At 44.6% G+C, this 21,419-nt stretch overlaps 1 protein-coding gene across 4 annotated transcripts in view; it reads left to right on the forward strand.

Annotated features, from left to right (window-relative positions):
- The window catches only part of TMEM94 (transmembrane protein 94), a 50,233-nt gene that overhangs the window by 21,622 nt on the left and 7,192 nt on the right, over positions 1-21,419 (forward strand). For all 4 annotated transcript variants that reach the window (XM_080629290.1, XM_080629292.1, XM_080629291.1 and 1 more), the window contains 19 exons: positions 321-517; positions 1,280-1,431; positions 2,026-2,128; positions 2,441-2,527; positions 3,030-3,146; positions 6,242-6,298; positions 8,091-8,195; positions 8,791-8,955; positions 9,206-9,412; positions 9,581-9,896; positions 10,644-10,817; positions 13,920-14,022; positions 15,239-15,456; positions 16,646-16,827; positions 17,002-17,140; positions 17,752-17,867; positions 18,584-18,683; positions 20,084-20,192; positions 20,726-20,915. In XM_080629290.1, the coding sequence (XP_080485416.1) occupies positions 321-517; positions 1,280-1,431; positions 2,026-2,128; positions 2,441-2,527; positions 3,030-3,146; positions 6,242-6,298; positions 8,091-8,195; positions 8,791-8,955; positions 9,206-9,412; positions 9,581-9,896; positions 10,644-10,817; positions 13,920-14,022; positions 15,239-15,456; positions 16,646-16,827; positions 17,002-17,140; positions 17,752-17,867; positions 18,584-18,683; positions 20,084-20,192; positions 20,726-20,915 (2,837 nt within the window). The remainder of the gene's footprint in view (positions 1-320; positions 518-1,279; positions 1,432-2,025; positions 2,129-2,440; positions 2,528-3,029; positions 3,147-6,241; positions 6,299-8,090; positions 8,196-8,790; positions 8,956-9,205; positions 9,413-9,580; positions 9,897-10,643; positions 10,818-13,919; positions 14,023-15,238; positions 15,457-16,645; positions 16,828-17,001; positions 17,141-17,751; positions 17,868-18,583; positions 18,684-20,083; positions 20,193-20,725; positions 20,916-21,419) is intronic.

A 21,419-nucleotide genomic window follows, 5' to 3' on the forward strand; every position in this document is an offset into this window, starting at 1 on the left:
CCACAACAGAGACCAGAAGGAAATAAACTGCTGTGCATGAGCATCATCTCAGTGGGGGTTTGAACCTGAGGAGGTAGTTCAGTTCAGTGTGGTGGTTTTAAGGACAGACGTCAGCTTTTCCATTGTACAAGTGTGTATTTGAGGTTATAGAATGCTTAGTTGTTAATACGGGGTGGAAGGAGAGGGGAAAAAACATCAAGGAGAAAGAGATGATGAAAGATCACAGGCTTAGCGGCGGAGGACCTATAGCCACTACAGGATGTGTGATTTGCCTCTCCAGAATTGTTATCACTTAATTCTTACACACCCTCTGCTTTCAGATACACTTGGCAAAGAGGTGAAATGGCCAGACTCCATGTACCCTGACCTCCACATGCCTTATGCCCCATCCTGGTCCCTCCACTGGGCCTACAGGGATGGTCATCTTGTCAACCTGCCTGTGAGCCTGTTAGTAGAAGGAGACGTTGTTGCCTTGAGACCAGGCCAGGAGTCATTTGCTTCTTTAAGAGGGATTAAGGTAACTTGCTTATTTCCCTGGCCTGTAACAATGTATTTCCTGGGATTTTCTTGCTAATACTCTGATTGCAAGAGTACAGATTATTGCAGTGTTTGATTTCTTCTGACCTTGAAAATAGCTTGAAATTCCAGTTCAATCAAGGACGGTGCTTTGTTAGGCAGACTGCATCTTCCCTATGAACTCCTAAACCCAATGGATGGGAGATACTAATGTGATACCAAAGGACCATATTTCCGTCTCTTTCAGCTCAAGGGGAAATTGTAATGTGCTGCTAAATAGAAGTGAAGTGAATCTATCCAGTAGATATGACATACAAACCCCCTACTTTATCCTGGGGTTTATGTGGAGAAATAAGGTTTGTCTGCTTTGACCTTCTCCTTACTATTAATTCATTATAAGAGAAGATAATATAAAATACATGAGGTAGAAGTAAATCTCAGTGAAAACATGCTTGAAGAAGGTTGGAAGAAGTTTAAAGCTTGAAATTTACCTTTGTTGGGTTTTATCATAACTTTCACTCCAAATGCCACTTGTCATGCCATAACCAGATGTGCTTGAACACAAGCATTTCATTTTACTTCAGGTTTGAAGCAACAGTATAGCTAATGAATATTTGAGAGCTGAGAGAGGGAACTACTACAATATGTGTGATCAACACATATTGTAGTGGGGATCCTGCTGGACTAAACCTCCAGTCCCTCGCAGCAGGATTCCACCCAGGCCTTGACTGTGCAGCCTTTGACTCTCTGACCTTTTCCCTAGGATGATGAGCACATAGTTCTGGAGCCAGGAGATCTGTTTCCACCTTTCTCACCTCCACCCTCGCCAAGGGGGGAAGTGAAGAAGGGACCTCAGAACCCTCAGCTGTATCGTCTCTTCCGTGTCTTGAAGACGCCAATAATAGATAATGTCAGGTGGGTTAAACACAGTGCTCAAGGCCTGCCCTTGTCTATGTCCTTGTGACTACTTCATGTTGGTGAAGAATGAGACTTACTCATCCAGAACAGGAGATTTCAAATATGCTGTGCTGTGTTTTCTTTATACGTGGGAGTTTTCTAAGTCTCTTAACTCTGTCTTCAGTTGTCCCCCTTAGCTGGTAGTTTAGGCTAATACATAAACCCACACATATGTCAAGTATTAACTGTTCAGTTCATTACTCTCCAACTAAATCTGAACGAGGCAGGGAGGTCACAGATTTCATGCATTTGACATAACCAGTGATACGACACCCTTCTGCCAACTGAAGGTACAGATCTCTGAATGTCCTTTTGGAGTTTCAATACACATTGGGGTGATGGAGCCTTCCTGTTAAGCAAGTAGGGAGTTTGCTGAGCAGCACTGCAAATTCACCATGGCAAGTGCAACGCTGTTATTGTAGGATTTGGCTTCTCTTTTGAAGTACATCCCCACAGAATAGGGTGAATGCAGTGTTCTAATCAGGTCTCCTAGGAGAGTGCAGGGTTGGGGTCTTGGTTGCTGAAATCTCAAGCTCTTTTCCATTTTTTCAGGTGGTGTCTGGAAATGGCTTTGTCACGTCCTGTGACAGCCCTGGATAATGAGAGATTCACTGTACAGTCAGTGATGCTGAAATACGCTGTCCCTATTGTACTGGTAGGTCTCAGTCCAAGCCTCTGTTGTTAAATATAGCCATGTTTTGTCAATAAAGGTGAAGAATTTGCAGCCATCAACAGGAAGTTGTGGCCAGGCCGTGCCTTACACAGCTGACTCAGTGTGTACCTTGGGTAGGTCAGAGAAGCAAAGATGCTGAGCCATCTAGCTGTGAGAGCACAGGGAGGAACTGTGCCAGCAGACCAAGTGTATCTTCCAGACTTTCCCAGGGCTGAGAGTGTTACAAGGCAGTGGAAACTCCTTCCCTGCAAGCGGTAGTAGTTGCTGACAGTGCCATCTCTGTTTGAATTGCAGGCTGGCTTCCTGATCACCAATGCTGTGCGCTTCATTTTCAGAGCTCCTGGAATTGCTTCTTGGCAGTACACTCTTCTTCAGCTACAGGTAAAGAGCTTTGAGCTCCAGTACTCCTCCTTCCCAGAACACCACTGAAGCTGATTCCTTCCCTCAGTGAGTTGCTTCATCCTGTGACAGCATCCTATACACTCCCTTGTGCATGCTGGAACCAGGAGCTCTTGGTGGAGCAGGACAACAGCTCTACCCTTGCCATTCTTACTAGACTGCCCTTTACATTTCTTACTTCTTCTCACTTGCTATATGTATGTGCCTATGTATATGTATATATGGTATCCTTTGCCTTTAAACTTGAAAGAGTTTATGCCAAATTGAGCAGGAAAAAGAGCTGCAAGTTTATGTGATTTATTCATTCCCTCCATTATAAATCCCTCCTGTGTTTCCTCCGGTGCTGCACTGCTTCCAGTGCAAGCAGTGTCCTTCCTTCCTGCCAGTGCTTTTTCACCATCTTCTCATGGTGATGGAGAAGGTATCATGTGAGACGTTTGAGTTCTTGTCTCCGTGCTCACTGGTGATTACAAATCCTTTTCAGGTGAATGGTGTCCTCCCCATCCTTCCGTTGCTCTTTCCTGTCCTGTGGATTCTTGCTACAGCCTTTGGAGAAGCCAGAGTCTTGGCGCAGATGAGCAAAGCCTCATCCACCTCACTGGTAGGTATCTCTCCACATCAAACTATTGCAGAGCAGAGGGCAGGAGATGAGAAGGGCTGTATGGAGAGAACACAGTGAATTCAGCAGACATGTCAGTTGTAAAAGCTTGTTGGATCTTTGCCCAGCTGTGCCCTCTCCCTGGAGCATGATGTGACTTCTTCTTGAGCAGATGTTCTAATTTTTTCAACCAGTGATTCTTTAAATCTCTTCAAGACAAGTGCTTTCTATCCACTAAATATAATCTGCCAGAGGGGTCAACATGGAGATAAACACCCTGTGGTGGCTGTAACTGGGCAGCGTTAAGCCATTGAGAAGGAATGGGATGCATGAGATCCTCTGCAGTCCCTGGTTTTAACATGTGGGCAGTCTTGTCTTGGCCTATTTTCTTCCTTCCTTCTCTCTATTCAAAATGTAGCAGGTAAGACCCTTTTCCTCTGCAGTCACTTGCCCTGTGTGATGTTCTTTCCACCTTCTGCTCCCTCCCATCATGTTCAAGCTGTTTGATTCCCACTTTTTCAAGGCCATAACCTCATCAGACATTCTGCAGGACACGAACCAGTGCCCCCCAAGATGAGCCCCTGCCTCAAATTGCATTACTACAGTTGGACTACAGCAGCATTCCTTATAGTAAGGAATTTGATGTTGGTTTGAAAACATTTGCACTGCCTTTGAGAGGTTGTTTCAGTAACTATTTACCTTCACTGCTAAAAATGAGCATTCTCTCTTAGTGTATCTGATTTCCAGCCCTTGGAACATTTACATCTTTCGTCTCCTGTATCTGAGAGCACATCAGTCAAATTTGTGGCCTGTTGTAGCTACTCAATCCCTTTTACCATCTCTATGATTAAGTAAATAGTTTAAGCACCTTGAGTCACTATAAGCATATTTCCCAACCCTCTAATCTTTCTCTTGGCTTTCCTCTGAGCTTTCTCCAGTGCTTCAGGATCACTGTAGCATTATGAACCTCCAAACCTCACAAAACGTTCCAGTACAGTTGTGCTTGTGCTAGATTTCAGAATAATTTGGACTTTCTACTCTGTGTTTCTTTGTTAGTGCAACAAAGGATCATACTAGATCTTTTAGCCACTGCTTTAATAAAATGGTCAGTCTTTGTTCAGCTGATAATCTACAGTTACTGCTTTCTAAGTCTGAGTCCTCATCCTTTAAGTCCAACCTGCATTTTTGCTGCTAACTATGCCACCTTACTTTTATGCCTGTTGGTATACATGAGTTTGCTTCTTTGCCAAGCAATCCATATTGTTCTGTAACAACACTCTGTTCTCTTCATTATTGGACCCTGCCCCAAACTTGGTATAGTTTACAGTCTCTATCAGTAATGGCTTTTTAGTTTTCTTTCAGGCTATTTATGAACTACCCAGATTTGAGCATCCTATTGCAAATAATTCCTCAGTTTCTCTTCTGTTTGGGAATAGTCTATTTCTAATATATTTAATACAGGGCCTATTTCTCTTCTATTACTCTAGTTTTTGTTAGAAAACCATTAAAGAGTTTTGTGTCAAGTCAAAGTATAGAATCATACAATGACAGAATGGTTTGGGTTGAAAGGGACCTTAAGATCATCCAGTTCTAACCGCCTGCCACAGGCAGGGACACCTCACACTAGACCGTGTTGCCCAAGGCTCTGTCCAAGTACCAAGTGATCTATGTCAAAAGCATTACTTTTATCAGTCAAATTTGTAATTCTGTCCAAAAAGATCTCACAGGAGTTCCATGAGATTTATTACTCACATACTTGTGGTGTTTGGCACTGGTTATATTATTCCACTTCTTTTAATTGAGTCTCATATTAGCTGCTCTGTTATTCTGTCTGAAATCAAAGTCTGTCTGGGTCCTGCACTAACCTGGTTTGTTCTCCTTATCCTTTTTAGGCATTGGCACCACTTTAGCTTTCTATTGCACTGGGACTTAATCTGTGCTTGAAGCCTTGTGCTAAATCAGCAGGAACAGTCAGAAAGTTGTCCAGACCTGCTAATTTAAACATAGTTACTTTCAGTAGCTAAGGGTAGAATGGAAAATATTTCATAGTTATCATATGGTGTGATTGTATCACTGGGTAAGGAATAGCAGTATTTATCTTGCTTTGCCTTCAATATCATTTGCCTTGCCTGCAATATCATTTGCAATGTCTGTCTTCATCAAGCAGCAGACTGGTTTTAATTACATATTGATATACTTTATCTTACTTTTATGTTAACTTTTACTCTTTTACTTCTATTTTCACTTCCACTCAAACCTGGGCTTTTTGAATTTTCCTATGGGATTATTTAAATATTAATAAAATTATTAAATTAGTAAAATATTAATAAAGTGTTGTTAAACAGTTCCTAATTCTTCTTCTTAGCTCTCAGCTTAAATTATTCCTGATGAATCTGTCTTGGTAACAGGTCATTTTTAAGGTACCACATACATGCATTATTATTGGGGTGGTGTTTTATTTCCATACAAATGTAATTGCCATATGCACTTATGCTTATGAATATACTTCAGTTTAATGTACTTCAATTTAAACTGGTTTTCAGAATGACCTCTACTGTGGAATCCCTTTGTGCTGGATGCAGATTTAGAGTTAGGACATTTCCCAGTTTAATTCCAAGATAATTCCATGGCAGTGCCCTGCTATAATGTCGTTTTCTATCCACATCCCATTCATATCACCTCATTCCTCTGTGTCCATTGTATTCCAGGCGCCTGCTTTTACACCCACTTTCCTAGCTCCCTTAACTGACCCATATAGCTTAAAACCAGATCAGTCTGTCCTGGCTCTTTCTGTCTAAGAATAACCATCCAGAAACAGCCTCCTCTGGGTGTAATTGCTGTTATTTTCTCTGTAGACATTTAGGTAATGACTGTTGTCTTCTGTGATGTACAGCACCAAGCACTTCGTGCTTCACAAATAGATAAAGACATAGTCCATTAAGGACTTAATTGCTTGGATGAATTATTGCTCTGTCTTGGTATTCCCACTGAGCAGGACTCCTGTCTTCTCCTCTCTGAAGGCACAGTATTGAGAGAAGGATGTTCCTCATGACACGTCTGAGCACGATTATACTAACTGGTCTCTTCTCTTGCTGCAGCTTGCTAAGTTTTCAGAGGACACTCTCAGCAGCTACACAGAGATGGTATCTTCTCAGGTACTATTATTATGGTTTTCTTCCATCTTCACTGCACAACTTCAAGATATCCTTTTCTTTCCTCTCTGATCTCCTGCTTGTTCCTAAACCCTTTTTACTTGTGTCACTTGTTCACTGTCACTCATTTGCTGCTCTAATTTGCTGGTTGCATGGCTTTCCCTTGCACCTTCTCACATAAATGCTGCTCTGCTGACCAGAGATTGAGGTGACTTTGATACTGAGTCCAGTTGTGCTTTTCTGAATATTGCAAATGGTTTGATACCATCTTTCTCCTGTCCTGAAGAGCGTACCTCTTTGAAGCCCTCTTGTTCCAGGAGTAAAATCAGCTTTTTATGGTGTGTGTCAGAAAGAAGTATTTTGCTTGTACCAGAAAAGCCTCCTTTTCCAAGCCAAAACTGAAGAACAGAGGGGATGGTGGTCAATAAAGAGGGGTCCATGGGCTGTTCAGGCTTTTTAAAAGCCTGATCCTGTTTCATAGGCTCCTTAACAAGCTTAAGTACATTACTTGTGCTTCCAAAGCTGGACTAAAAGAGCACTCAGAGGACCTTTTTCTGGGGAAGGAACTGCATCTGGCCACTCTGTAAATTGAATCATCCAGATTAAACAGCAGGGTAGAGGCAAGACACTTTTCTGTCTAATCTGGCATTAAGATTCCCCTTTCCATAAGGAGGCAGATGGACTCCAGAAGTGATTAAAATCCCGAGGTATTATAAGAATCAATTCATATATCCCTCCCAGGCACACAGAGGAATGCACATGGATGCACACACACATACATCCTTTGATGAATAGTTTGTTTTCTTTCTGGGACAGTTCATTTAGCTGAGATGTTTTTCAGGTGTTCAGTGGGAGTGATTTGAGCTGAAGTTCCTCACTGAAAAGCTCTGCTTCTTCCCTTTTATACCTATGTAACATTATTGCTTATGAGAAACTGATTTAAATAAGAGCTTTTTTTCTATCTGATTGTTTTGCATTTGAGCTTATGGCTGTATTAACGCTTGGGATCTAAGGAACTTGATCTAAGGAGCTCTGGGGGAAGTGACAGCATTCCAGAACAACAGCTAAAAAAGCAGTAAAAGAACACTGCAATGCAAACCTGGCTTTGCTGGCTTTAGGAGTGCACAGAGAAAAACACAGAGCTCTGGTGCTTGGACTGATTGCCACCATCCAGACTCCCTCTGCAGCAGTTTTGTGTTGGAAGATGAAGGTGCCAGCTCAACGTTTTCATTTTGCAAAAGAGCCCTTTCAGTTTATTACCACGTTGGTTACAATTCATTTGTAATGATGGAGTAGGGCACCTTGGCTTTGTTTTCAACACTGCCACTGCCTGTGTAAGTAACCTTGGCCAAGTCACCTCAGCACAGTGACTTCATTTACCCCCATTCACTCATTATGGTGATCATAAACTTAAGGCCTCAAACTCTATAACCCAAGTGGATGAGAGTTACTTTAAACATACTAAGAGGTAACAACTGATTCACCTCAGATAAAATAATTTCAGAATTCCTCGCTGTGTTTGTGGGTAGACAAAGGTAGTTTCAGTGAATTCTCAATTCAATCACTGTTAGCAGTGATTCTTCCCCCTCTGGAAGGGGGGAGAAATGCCTTTCCCTTGAGAACATCAGCACTGTATCAGTTACCAGGTTCCCACGGATGCTGATGTTTATCTCACAGTGTATCACTGTGTTGAACCTGAAAGCAGGTAATGTCATACTCCCTTTTTTCCTTCTCTCCCCTCATCTTGCACTGAATGAGCCTTTCACTGGCTGATGTCCTCTGTTTCCCTTGGCAGGAAATGATACGCTGTATCTGGAGCCACTTCCTCTGTGTTTTAAAAGGCAAATCCCCAACTCTGAGCTTCACTTCCAGCTTGCTCCATAGTCTGGGATCTGTCACTGTGAGTATTGCTGGGTTGTTAGAAGGAGGAGCCCTACATGAATGATTCATTTGCATCCTTCACATCATCCTTCCCTGAGCATAGACTGTTAGCAGTCAGGTCACTGTGCTGGAATTAGAAACCCTTCAGGCACCTATCTTTGTAGAAGAGTTGATAACTGTCTTATCTTGTCCAAACAGCACATTTACAGGCTAAAACAATGGTTAGAGATACTCTGTGGCATCTCACGGGATATCTGTATTTTCCAGCTCTGGTTCGGGTCCCATAGCCCTCTTGACTCCTGATCAAGAACCAGCTGAGTAGGTCCTCATAAGGTACTAACTGGTGAAACAGGCTGAGTAGTTGCTTCCTTCAGTGGTCTTCATGCTTAGTTTTGCAATATCCTGAGATAAAACTGGTGTTAACCAACCCCTCAGTCCTGCTAGAGCAAGGAATTCTTGGAGGGTTAGTAAGTGCAGTTTCTTAGACAGAAAGTTGGCACATGTCTATTCTCCCGTGTGTTTATTACTCTTGTGATATTTACAACTGTGCGTGAGCACTGAGATGTGTTTTCACTGAGATTTTGCCTTCTTGGGGGTGTTGTGGGATGTTCTAGGTGCTCTGCTGTGTAGACAAGCAGGGAATTCTTTCCTGGCCAAACCCCAGCCCAGAGACTGTTCTGTTCTTCAGTGGGAAGGTGGAACCACCTCATGATAGCCATGAAGATTTGACTGATGAGCTGTCGACACGGTCTTTCTGCCATCCTGAGATGGAAGATGAGGTGAGTAATATGTAAGCCATAATGCAGGATTTTGGTTCTGAACATAGTTTGACTGACATGCACAGTGTGGTATTATAGAAGGGGCCCTTTGCTTGTAGAGAAATCCTGTGTTATAATTCTTTGCTTAAAGGATAATGAAGCAGCAAGGATGAGATACTATTCTATAGGAGTCCTAAAGCAGCAAGTGAATCAGTAATGGCTCATGTTCAGCCACTGAATTACCACTGTTCATTTTGCTGGTTTCTTGCAGCCCCATGAAAGAGATGCTTTGCTCTCTGGCCCTCTGGCAGACACAGTCCACATGGCCAATGAGCAAGAGAGGAACAACTGGTCTAGTGACCCTCCAAAGGCTCCTGATGCCCATACGCACCGAAAGCCAAGCAGAAGCAAGCATCCCTCTGGGTCCAATGTGAGTTTTAGCAAGGACACAGAAGGTGGAGAAGAGGATCACGCACAGGTAAAACATACTGATGGGGCACACAAGTGGTCTTTTATACAGCTATAAGACAGACTTAAGCCTACAGAGTGTCCCCTTTTGGGAATTTAGTGGGGAATTGCCTGTGGGGTTCTAGGCTCAAGCTGTATTCTTTGTAACCAACTAGAATTTTCCTGTCTGTTGGCCCAGGTTGTTGGTGACAGTGAGGCGATGACTTGTGAGGCTGAAGACTTTGTGTGTGACTACCACCTTGAGATGCTTAGCCTGTCCCAAGACCAGCAGAACCCCTCCTGCATCCAGTTTGATGACTCCAACTGGCATATGCACTTGAATTCCCTCAAGCCTCTGGGCCTGAATGTGCTGCTCAACCTCTGCAATGCCAGTGTGACAGAGCGTCTGTGCCGCTTCTCTGACCACCTCTGCAACATTGCCCTTCAGGAAACTCACAATGCTGTGCTGCCTGTCCACGTGCCTTGGGGCCTCTGTGAGCTTGCCAGGCTAATAGGTAAGGAGAAATTGGATGAGCAGACACAGAGAAATCAGAGCTGTCGATAGACACTTAATCCTTAGAGAGCCCAAGAAAAATACTTCCCCAGTCCTGGTTGCTGAGGAGGTGAAATTACAGACCTGGCTCTGTTGTTCACTTGCCAGAAGAGTCTTTTAAAGAGATTGGTTTTGGCAAGTCCTGACATTGCAGACACTATCAAAGGAACAAATGTCATCAAGGATATTCCCAGCCAGCCCTGGCTAGGCTTGGAATTCTTCTGCTTGAGTCTGCCAATCTCAACAGGAGAGAAAGAATACCTGCTAATAGATAGACAGCTGCCCTGTCTTTACAGTAGTGCTTTACCAGCAGTTTGGGTATAAATGATGTGAGGTACCTCAGGTTGTTCATAGGTGGGAAAACTGAGGCATAGGGGAGATAAGAAGTTGGAGGTAACACTAGGATGGAAATCTGGAAGCTTTTGAACTCACTGCTGTGCTTGTCCTTCAGCGTCACGGTTCTTCTCTCCAGTGAACCAGAAGCATGAAAGCTGTAATTATTAATAACATCAAGTCCTTCTGAATGATTTTCATCATAGATCTTGAGCCAGCTTGATGTAGCTGCACAGTGAGCACAGCTCAGCTACCTATTGCTGCGGAGATGTCAGAATGAGCACAGGCAAAGCGGGTGGCACAGAAGCAGGAGGAAGGACCTTTCCTTTGCTTTTCTTAGAGCCTGTTTTTGATCCTTGTTGTGTTCATGTTTCAGGTTTCACACCAGGTGCTAAAGACCTTTTCAAGCAGGAGAACTATTTGGCCTTGTACCGCTTGCCAAGTGATGAGATGGTCAAGGAAACAATCCTGGGGAAGCTTTCGTCCATCACCAAGAGGAGACCACCCCTGAGCCACATGATTAACCTTTTTGTGAAGGACACCACTACCAGTAAGGCTGCCCCATCCTTTGGGTATCTGCTTGATGCAGGAGGATCTTGTCCTGCAGAGAGCCTAGGAAATGTCAGACTGGAATAGTCTGGAGTCCCTGTGGGGTGATAGCCTTGCTCTGTCCATGGGCAGTACAGATGTGCTCACCAAACTTTAGTGATCAGTGCTATGGCACACTGAAGGGGGGAGTTCTTCCCAACTCTGGCTTACTCCAGGATCATGAATAACTTTTTAGGATTATTTCAGCACATAGGAAACCTGGTTTCTGGGACCAAATGGCAGTGCAGAGCAAGGTGGGGCGGTTATTCGGTTTTGAATAGACTTCATTATAATAGTGAGACTGGTACTGCACAGGGTTGAATATTACTCAGGGTTTTAGCTTCAGATGCTAATCCTGATAACCCAAATCAAAATCATTATCTTTGTGAGTTGTCTAGTGTATTATATTGCATAGTCCATTTCTATATTGCATATTAGTAAGAAATCACAGAAATCCCATGCAAACACATGGTAACTATGCATACAATACCTGAAGCCATGTTGACTTCTCCACTCTTAATCCTTCCTAGTCTAATAGGAACGGGCTAGGATGAAAAGGAATTATAGCTGGGTACCATGAGGTCTTAAAGCACCTCAGCAAGATTTAACAGCTTGACTGTCAGAGCTCTTAGTCTCTTTGTAATACCTTAAATTGACTGAAGTTGGCTCTCTGGAGTTGACCATGTTTGATATTGAATTTAAACCATTATTATTCTGCTGGCCAGAGGTTTTGTCAAGTAAACTGGCTTCTCTTGACCAATTCCTCTTAAATCTTTATCTTAACCTGGGGAGGAGCTTTTTCATTTATCCTGCTTGCTGCTCTCCTGCCTTTGTGAGCAAGAATTTTCTGATGCTGAGATTCTTAATGAAGCAAAACCCCTTTAATGTTTCATGTTGCCTCATTTCAACTCCTTATCCTCCTTTTTAAACGGTTTAGTTTAGAGGCTGGAGCTCAGACAAATGTGTGTGTGACCTGGATTACACTGTCTAGAGTAGATGCTAAGAGGAATTTTGCCGGTGGGGTTAGTTAACCATTGGAACACCTCTTGTCCCTTGAAACTTTCTTACGTGTACAAGCAGAGGTAATGGATTGTGCAGATGACATTGGCTGCGATCAAATGGCTCTGTTTGTGCAGTCAGAGCAGATGATCCCAACTAACCTCTCTTGATCCATTATTTGTGAATAAATCTTTGAGTCCACCCATTCCCAGGACGTGCTGAAGTCAAAGGGAGATACATAATAAATTCTCCAGCTGTAGCAGAAATAGGAGGCAGCTTATCTGTATGCTCCCTTGCTGTTCCATGGAAATATGTGTCTCACCATCTGGCAGCGTTCATCCCACATCCATAGTAACCACATGGAAATGAGGGGCTCACCATCACCTTCAGTGGAATAAAGTGGCTTGATACCATCTCTGCCTTCCTTTGCTATAGCTGCACTCCTCCATTCCTTTTGCTCTGTGTCACTGGCTCAGCTGTAGCAGCTTGATTCTTCCTAAAGAGTCCCAGCACTCATGAATGGCTGTCATACTCCCTGTCCTATTCATTAGTTTTCTCCCTTGTGCCAGAGAAATCTTGGCCTTCAACTTCATGATTTAAGAAGGGAAGAGGCTGAGCTCACTTTACTGGCAATGAAAGCTGAATGAACTCCTTCCAGTTTACAGTGCCTGCTGTCACTACCATATACCCCTTAGGGCTGTTGTGCAGGATACTGATGCTGCTGAGTGGGAAATGGGTTGCAGTTGCTGTCAGCCTGAATATAGGTATGTCTGTGGTCATCTCTATGCTCTTGCTCTGATGTCCAGGGCATAGTTTTTGCATGAATCAATAAACATCTCTTACTCCCTCTTTCCTAGCAAGGACTGTCTGACCCTAGGAGCAAGGTGGGAAGGATTAGGTGCTCATACAATATAATTAATCAGAGCTTGGCACAAGTGCTCCTTTGTGTCCCTGAGACAGGCTTCTCCTTTCACACACGGCTCCTATTAGTTGGAGGTTTGTTATGCTGATAAACTTGGCCTGAGATGGCTATTTATAGCAGAGAGCAGAGAGCTGCTCTGCTTTGGAAAATCCCTCTGTGTTCCTGAAGGTCCCTGCCTGGTTTGTGCCAGTGGATATTCCTGGCTCTTGGTTTCACCAGCTCGTGGGAGCATTTGCCCTCAGCAGCAATGCCTGCAAGGAGCCTTTGGGCTCATTTTTCTTGGCAGTGAGGTTTTGTCATTAGATCAGTTTTGAAGCTGTTGGGGGCAAAATCATGGAGCAGCTGGAGGAGGGAACGTCCACTGGGAAGTCTACGTGTGTGCAATGTTAATGTGTCAGTGCAAGTGAAAGGAAGCAGGAAGTATGAGCAGGGAGGCAGCATCCTTTACCTTGTGTCCCGTGCCTGGGACCTGCATCAGACAAGTGCTATCACACACCTTTGAGAAACACTTTTTAGCACCCCTGTCTACAAGAGGAAACAGAAGATTTTAAGTCTGTATTAAAGAGTGAAGTAGTTGAAGGAAAACCAGGGCAAGCTGTGGTGTCTGCTGAGTTTCAGTTCTTTGATCACAACAGGAGTTACTTTTCTAGAGTCTGTTATGTTGAACTTCTAACCCACCCGGATTTAACACATTTTCAGGACCCTTTGTGAAGCAGGCTGCTATCTAATGCTGTAGAATTACCTTCTGCTGCTTGAATGGAAGGTACTCAAGAACAGCTCTTACCTTTTAGATCCAATCCTGGGCTGAAACTGAATGCACTTTCCAGTGGACATAAACTTTGATCCTCACGGGCTCATCACAGGTGCTCATAGTCTCATGGGAAGAGGCACACAGGGTAACTTTTCTTTTGTTCTGTTGGATACAGAAGCAAGGTATTATCCCACTCATTGTAGGAGCAGGATTGTTACACAGTGTAAGGAGTGAACAGGAACTGACTTTGTGGCTCACATCATAATTTGACAAAGGGGCTGTTTGGAGTGCATCAAGCTCAGTTTGCTTGAGCAGAAGGAGCAGTTGGAATGAGATCCCTTTCCTGTTAGCCTGTATGCATCATGCTGACTTGTTGTTCTCCTACACTTCAGGCACAGAGCAGATGTTTTCCCATGGGACAGCTGACCTCATCCTTGAGGCCTGCACAGACTTTTGGGATGGTACCGACATCTACCCGCTCTCTGGCTCTGACAGGTAGGCACTGTGTCAGTGGGTGCAACTGCAGAGGGAACCAGATCACCGTTTGCTAATATTCCGTTTTCTGCTGTTCATTAAGCTATTTAGTAGAAGCTTCAAGCAGGTTATGAACAGGAGCCTTATAATTAATAATAATGAATTGTTGAAATTACAGCAACATAAGAGATTAGCAACAAGCAATCTGTTGGGCTAAGACTAAGAGACTTACTGTATCTGTTAACACATTAGCCACTTCTAGGTGGATTCTATTATGTAGTAGGGCCATGAATTATTATCAGGTCATGTGCTGGTGGTAGATAATTTTTGTTGTTGTTCAAGACAAATGCCTTGTCTTACACCAAATACAAAGTGATCAATTCTACCTGCTGCTGTCAGCTTCAAGCCAGTCCACCACAACGCAGCACACCCTTTTAGTCCTGCTGCAGGATCTGGCAATGTCTGTTGTATTCATGTCTAAATTTCTGTTCCCACTAGCAGAGCAGAGATGTTTAGTTTCATTGACCAGCAGCACATTGTTCTTCTTCCAAGTCTGCTTATCCATAAGTGTCAGAAAACTCCCACTGGTCCTTTTTGGAATATCATCTTAGAAGCCAATGAAAAATCCCATATATAGTCTGATATGTTTCATTTGTGATTTCAACTTAGAGAAGGAACTTTACACTATTCCAGTGACTGAATATTGACTAAATGGAGACTTCACATACAGCTCCTGGGACCCAGATCTGAAAGGGGATGGGACAGAAGTCTGTTGCTGTAACTATCTCTGCAATAGATACTATTGTCAGAGTCATCAGTTCCTCCCATGGTGTTTATCTCCCTACAGATAAATGCTCTCTGATGCTCTCTTCTGCTGTCATTCAGTGAACTTCCTTGGAGTCATCTGGCAGCCATATAGAGCATATTCTGTTAATAAATGTATTCAAAGAGCACTGTGTTCATACTCATCAATCTGTCTGATGAGCAAACAGAAATGTTTACCACTGCCCCTGATGGAATATGTGTTCTTGTTGTCCTAGTTTGTTGTTTCTAGTTCCTGTAGCTTAGAAAATGAAGAAACTCTAAGGAAAGGCTTTTTTAGAGCCTGTCATCACTCCTCATGGAATACATTTTCCCAAATACCCAGCTGTTGATTCCTACATTGAACTGCAGTGTCCATTGTCAGAAATGAGGCATATGTCTACCTAACTGTCTCGTTTTTCTCTCTTCCACATAGGAAGAAGGTGTTGGATTTCTACCAGCGAGCTTGCCTCTCAGGATACTGTTCTGCCTTTGCATACAAGCCAATGCATTGTGCCTTGTCCTCCCAGCTCAATGGCAAGTGCATAGAACTGGTGCAGGTCCCTGGGCAGAATGCGATCTTCACGTGCTGTGATCTCCCTGGGACAACCCCCATCAAGCAGAGCAGTCGGAGGAATAGCTGGAGCTCAGATGGTATGTGTCCTCTGTGCTGTCTATAATAAGTTTTGCTGCTGGGCCTGGTGCTTGCTCTCTGATCAGTCTAGAGCTGTAAGAACATTGTTATTCAGAGCAGCAGATGGAAATTGAGAGCTAAGGGTTTCTGAAGGAGATGCATTTCCAGAGGAAGTAAGGATGTGGCAGCTGGTGGGTATGTTTCTAGTTAAGTTACAGCGAAATTCTTCCACTTGAGGGAAGTCTTGAAGCTGGCGACTCAGAGTCAAGATTCCTGGTATTTCAGTACTTGGTTTGCTATTTGTCTGATCCTGTGGAAATCATATATGTTGGGTTTTTCAAAGGAATTCCATGCACGGTGGTATGTGACTATTCTCCCTTGATTTTGTTGCTGTGCTGGAGGAATAGATTCTCACCAGATGGATTGTCCATCTCCTCCAGAACAGCAATGGAACTGAGAAATAAGCACATAACTCCGTTTTCTTATAGAAAAACAGTCCTAATCTTCTTCTGCCTTGGTCTCCCATTCTGTAACATGTGAATTATGGGATTCCCAAGTGCTAGGAAGCAGTTATGACTGAGTGTTTTCAGCACACTCTGCAGTCCCACCTGTGGCAAGCTTTGCAACTGTGTGAAGCGTTGTATTATTTTCCTCATGCTGCATCCAGCTCCCATTCATCGCAAGCTGAGCTGGTGATGGTAAAGGAACCCTCTCGAAAAGCCTTTGCAGGCTCTTTGGGAGCATCTGCAATGTCACTGGAGGGAATATGCTCCAGTTCCTTTGTGTCAGCCCCTCGTACTCTGATGCCAATCTGTGCCTAGCTAGACTGCCCGTGTTGTCTAAGCACAGTTTGATGTGTTTAAAATGCACATGTGAACATTATGCAGCACAAATCCTTTACCTTTCTGCCACAGTTCTTTGTGACTGATTCCTGTCTTCTGTTTTGTTTTTTTCCCTTCCATGCTCACTGTTCCATGCTTGTATTCTTGGTCACACATGTGGGGATGTCCTGATACCACTTCTGTGACTGGGTATGCTGGGACAAATGGATGTGTCTTCATCTTTCCTCCTGTGTGTGTATCTGCATGTTTCTGGGTACTGTGTCTTTGGGTGTTATCTGGGTGGCCTCTCCCACCATCTGTACTTTGCGTGATGCACATGTGGCCCCTCGTGTCTCAATGTGATTGCGTGTTGTTTGCATGCCTGAAGAAGGGATTGGGGAAGTGATGGAGAAGGAAGACTGTATCCAGGCTCTGAGCGGACAGATCTTCATGGGAATGGTCTCATCTCAGTATCAGGCCCGGCTTGACATTGTCCGCCTCATTGATGGATTGGTCAATGCCTGCATCCGTTTTGTCTACTTCTCCCTGGAAGATGAGCTCAAAAGCAAGGTAAGCTGCCTCTACTGAACCCTGAACTTGCATGTCCCCTGGCTGGCAGAATGGAGAGTCCAGCACCAGTGCAATCTAAGGTTAATCTGATTCAGCTAATGGGTCCAGAAGGTACCAGTATGGCACTGGTCTGCACCACTCTGGCACTAAAATCTTCTGTCTGCTCATCTACAGGTGTTTGCTGAGAAGATGGGTCTGGAGACTGGCTGGAATTGCCACATCTCTTTAACACCTAATGGTGATGTGCCTGGCTCAGAGATCCCTCCCTCTAGCCCCAGCCATGCTGGCTCTCTGCATGATGACCTACACCAGGGTGAGAGAACCGTGCCTAAGCCACTTTGAATGTTTCCTGGATGGTTCTTTTAAACCCATTCCTAGGTTCCTGTGTCCTCAGCAGCTACCTGAGCCTTCAGAGCTTTGAGCACAAAACTGGATGGGCCCGAGGTGTGTGTGTATATGTGAGAGAGTGCCTTACATTTATAGCCTTTCTACCCAGGCAGCACTACAGTTGTTGGAAGCAGACATCCTTCTGCCATGATTTTACAACTGCTTATTAATGCTTTTGGTTCTTGCTGGGGCCCTGCTCAAGCCACTGAGGGTCTCTTGCCTGTGCATTTTGCTTTCTTCTTACTTCAACTGGGATTTCTTTACTCTTTTCTTCCTCTAGAAGAGAGAGGAGAACAGATAAACTACTGTGTCTCAGAAGAGCAGAGTCTGGGCTCACATCTCTACCTCTGAGCAGATTAGTCATCTAAAAATACTGCATTTTAGATGACTGAGTGGGATCTAAGTGTTGCTAACCTAGAAAATCAGACCTCACATTTCCTATCTTCTGCAGTGCCACGTGAATACACCATGTGGGTGGCACAGGGGTGGCAGAGGCAGGGTTGTGCTGATTGTTTATGCTGCTGCTTTCTGCTCCAGTTTCTCGAGATGATGTGGAGGGGCTTCTGCTGATGGAAGAGGAGGGGCACTCGGATCTCATCAGCTTCCAGCCAACAGACAGTGATATCCCCAGCTTCCTGGAGGACTGTAACAGGGTGAGGCCTCCTTTCCCTACACACCTTGTTGTCGTGGTCAGCAGTGTCACCTCATTACTTATAGAGGGGATTCCTCTTCAAAGCAGAGGAATCTCTTTTGCAAAATCCCAGTTCTGCACTGGGACTCCTGATCTCCAGCTTCCTATCTGGAACCTGAGAAGTTGAGGGTTCTTTCAGTTAATCACTTTTACTGAACAGGGTTTTTTGGAGTTTAGGAATGGAGATGACCACACACATAATAGCCTTGAAAGCCACATCTCAGTCCATTTGTGTCCCCTTCCCATGTCCTTCCCCTGTCCACTGTGCAGGAAGTGGGAACGTCCCCACCTTCTGTGCAGACAGAAGAAACTGTCTTTCCTCCAGCTATAAGCCATGGCTTGTGCTGCCCAGTAGCCAGTGTGGGACAAGCTTTTCCTGTCTCATACAGAGGTCAGGCATGAAATAGAGTGAGTTGCTGGGAGGCAGCACATAGTCTCTGATGAGTTTCTCCACACAGGTAACAAGTCCTTAGAAATCCTTGAGCACAGGTTTATTGTGCTGATCTTACAAACCCTCAAGGCAAGCGCAGTTTAGCATGTTAATGTGGGCTTTGTACAGCGGCTTGGGAAAGCCAGCTTCTATCTGCAGGGACAGCAGTTTGAAGTTACAGTTCCTTCTGCAATGCCTCTCCCTCACACCCACATTCCCCTGCTTAGTCTTTTCTTTCTCTTTTCCAGGCCAAACTCCCCCGGGGGATCCACCAGGTGAGACCTCACCTGCAGAACATAGACAATGTGCCTTTGCTGGTGCCCCTCTTCACAGACTGCACCCCAGAGAGTAAGTGGCACAAAGCCTGGATCTGCCCTACTCCTGCCCATGAATACCTTCCCCATCCTTTGCTCTGGCTCATCTGGGTGTGGACAAGGGAAAGGGAAGGGGATACAGCCCAGGAATCTAGAAGGGCATTTTGATATTAAACCCCCTCTATTTGTACCTGTGGGAACCCAGGTGTTAACTTCATTTCAGTGATGCTGTTTCCTAGCTACAGAATTGGGCTAACAACTGTTCCTTTCATTTTGCATTCATAAGACACACTAAAGCAAGCATCCAAAATACTGCTGCCTTCAATTAAATAAGCAATATCAGTGTGCTAGAAGACTCTGACCTTTGCTCGCAGCCCTCACTGCCCTCATACAACTTGGAAATCACTTCCCAGAACGATTTTCCTCTTGCAGTGGCTGTTTAAACCTTTTGCTTTGCAGAGCTTTTGATTACAGGGACCAGAAAGAACACATTTCTTATCTCTGAGAAATACTATTTTATCTAAGAGATGGGCTGAGTGCTCAGCTGGCCAATTCCTGTCTACAGGTATTGGAACTGAAGTGTAAGTTCCAAGCATCATTAGTTGTTTTAGATACCTCTGGGCACAGTTTACAGAGTGGCAGTGAGACCTGGTTACAGCCCAGCCTGCCTAACCAGTCAGTGCCCAGGAGATTGCCTCTTTCAGCAGAAGTGGCAGTTTCCTGCTCCATATAACCCTTGCAGTGCTGCAGACATGGGTGCACCAGTCATTAGCTAGCTGTTTGCACAGGAGTCTGCACAGGGTGGGTTTGGGTTTGGTTTGTTTCTTGGTTTCTTTTTTCCTGGAGCATTCTAAAAAATCCATCCACATACAGAGCACTGTGCAGAAAGCTCCAGGATAAAACGCACATCAAACAGCAGCTTTGATTGAGAGGCCCCAGGAGGGTATTGATAAAGAGATTGATGAAGACTAGAGGTAGTGGTGGGAGTGCAGGAACAGGGGCTGGCTCTGAGTATGGCTAAGCATGGCACTGCTTTTGGAGTAGCTTGTTGTATTTCCTCTGTTCCTTTAGACTCAGGACAGTAGGGATGTGCTGCTGAGCATGTTTTAAAGTTGTATGTTCATTTTGGGTTTTAATTTATTTAGGTTTATTTAATGTTCTGCTATACCTACAGCTCTGGTCTGAAAGAGATGTGCTAAAGATGCAAATCTCTGGGTGACAGTTCTGGCAATCACAGCTTAATTCCTGCCTCCTGCAATTAATCAGCTGTGTACTTTGACTGTAGATCTCATTGTACACGAGTGATGAATATCAGTTGGGGGAACTTGAAAAGCTCTGATTGCTTGTCATCCAGCCTGGGAGGGGTGTGTGAAACACTGCATCTGTGAGCATGATGAGATAACACACTGTGTTTCTCCTTCTGTCCCTTTACAGCCATGTGTGAGATGATCAAGATCATGCAGGAGTATGGGGAGGTGACTTGCTGCCTGGGAAGCTCTGCCAACCTGCGGAATAGCTGCCTCTTCCTGCAAAGTGATATCAGGTAGGACAGGATCCAGACTCCTCCTGCTGCCTTTACCTTATGCTTAGCAAGTGCCCAGCCATGGGTCACACTAGATCTGTGGGTTGTACAAGGGGATGCTCATGACTGCTGTCCATTATGAAATGCATTTGTCTCCATAAGGAGATCTGGGTGGTGTTGGATGGGATGATTACCTAGATCCCTAGACACACAGGTATTTCTCTCCATCTTTGAAAAGAAGATGCTGAACTGTTGTGCACCAAGTGGCATTACAGATGCTTCTTACTGGGTGAAAGAATGAAAATGCCCCTTTGGATCAGCCAATTTGTTAACTTTCAAACACCAAAACCCCAAATATGTTCATTATTTCTCTGGGAATTACAGAAAGTCTAGGAAGCTTGATCCTAAATTCATGTCACAGCTCAGGACTTCCCTGCCAGCAGGTAGATAGAGGTGTCATAGCACAGCACAACTGTACAAGCTGGACTGCATTGGAACATAGGTTCTTCTCTGGGATGAGGACTTTCCCTAATGCTCCTGTGTTGTGCTTGCAGTATAGCACTGGACCCTCTCTACCCATCTCGCTGCTCCTGGGAGACATTTGGCTATGCCACCAGCACCACCATGACTCATGTCTCTGATGAGCTCACCCCTCTGCAGCTCTCAGGGCAACTCAACAGCCTGCCTTGCTCTATGTCCTTCCGCCAAGAGGAGAGTACCAGCATCATCAGGCTCATAGAACAGGTAAGCCTGGCACATCCCCTCTCTAACACTCACCCATCTTCCTGCAGCTCACAGAGAGCAAAGCTGGGAGCTCATGTGAGCATTCTTGTGGAAGCTGCCAGCATTAGCTTCGCTCATGTTTCCTGTCCTTTGTTCAGGAAGCACAACAGATACACTCTTCCTGCCTGGCCCTACCAGTCCAAGGTGTAGGGGATGGTTTGGGAATGATGTTTTGTGGCCGCAGAACATGAACACTGTTCAGTTGGATAAAATAGAAGCTTGCAGAGATCCCTAGCCAAACACCAGTGCAGTGCTGGTGAGAAGTGGTACCCCAGAAAAGCCAGGAGGTTTAAACTTAACCGTTGTCTAAATTCTGCCTTCCCTTCACAACCTGTACATGTACGCAAGAGACCTTCCCCTTTTGCTTACAGTGGGTCCAGATCCTCTCCCCTCCCACTTCCCCTGCAGGCCTCATGTCCTGCCCCTGCCTGCCAATAATTGCTCTTGGCTGATAGCCGCTCCCAT

This window comes from Psittacula echo, assembly GCF_963264785.1.
Source record: "Psittacula echo genome assembly, chromosome: 14".
In the NCBI taxonomy this organism is placed as follows: Eukaryota; Metazoa; Chordata; class Aves; order Psittaciformes; family Psittacidae; genus Psittacula; species Psittacula echo.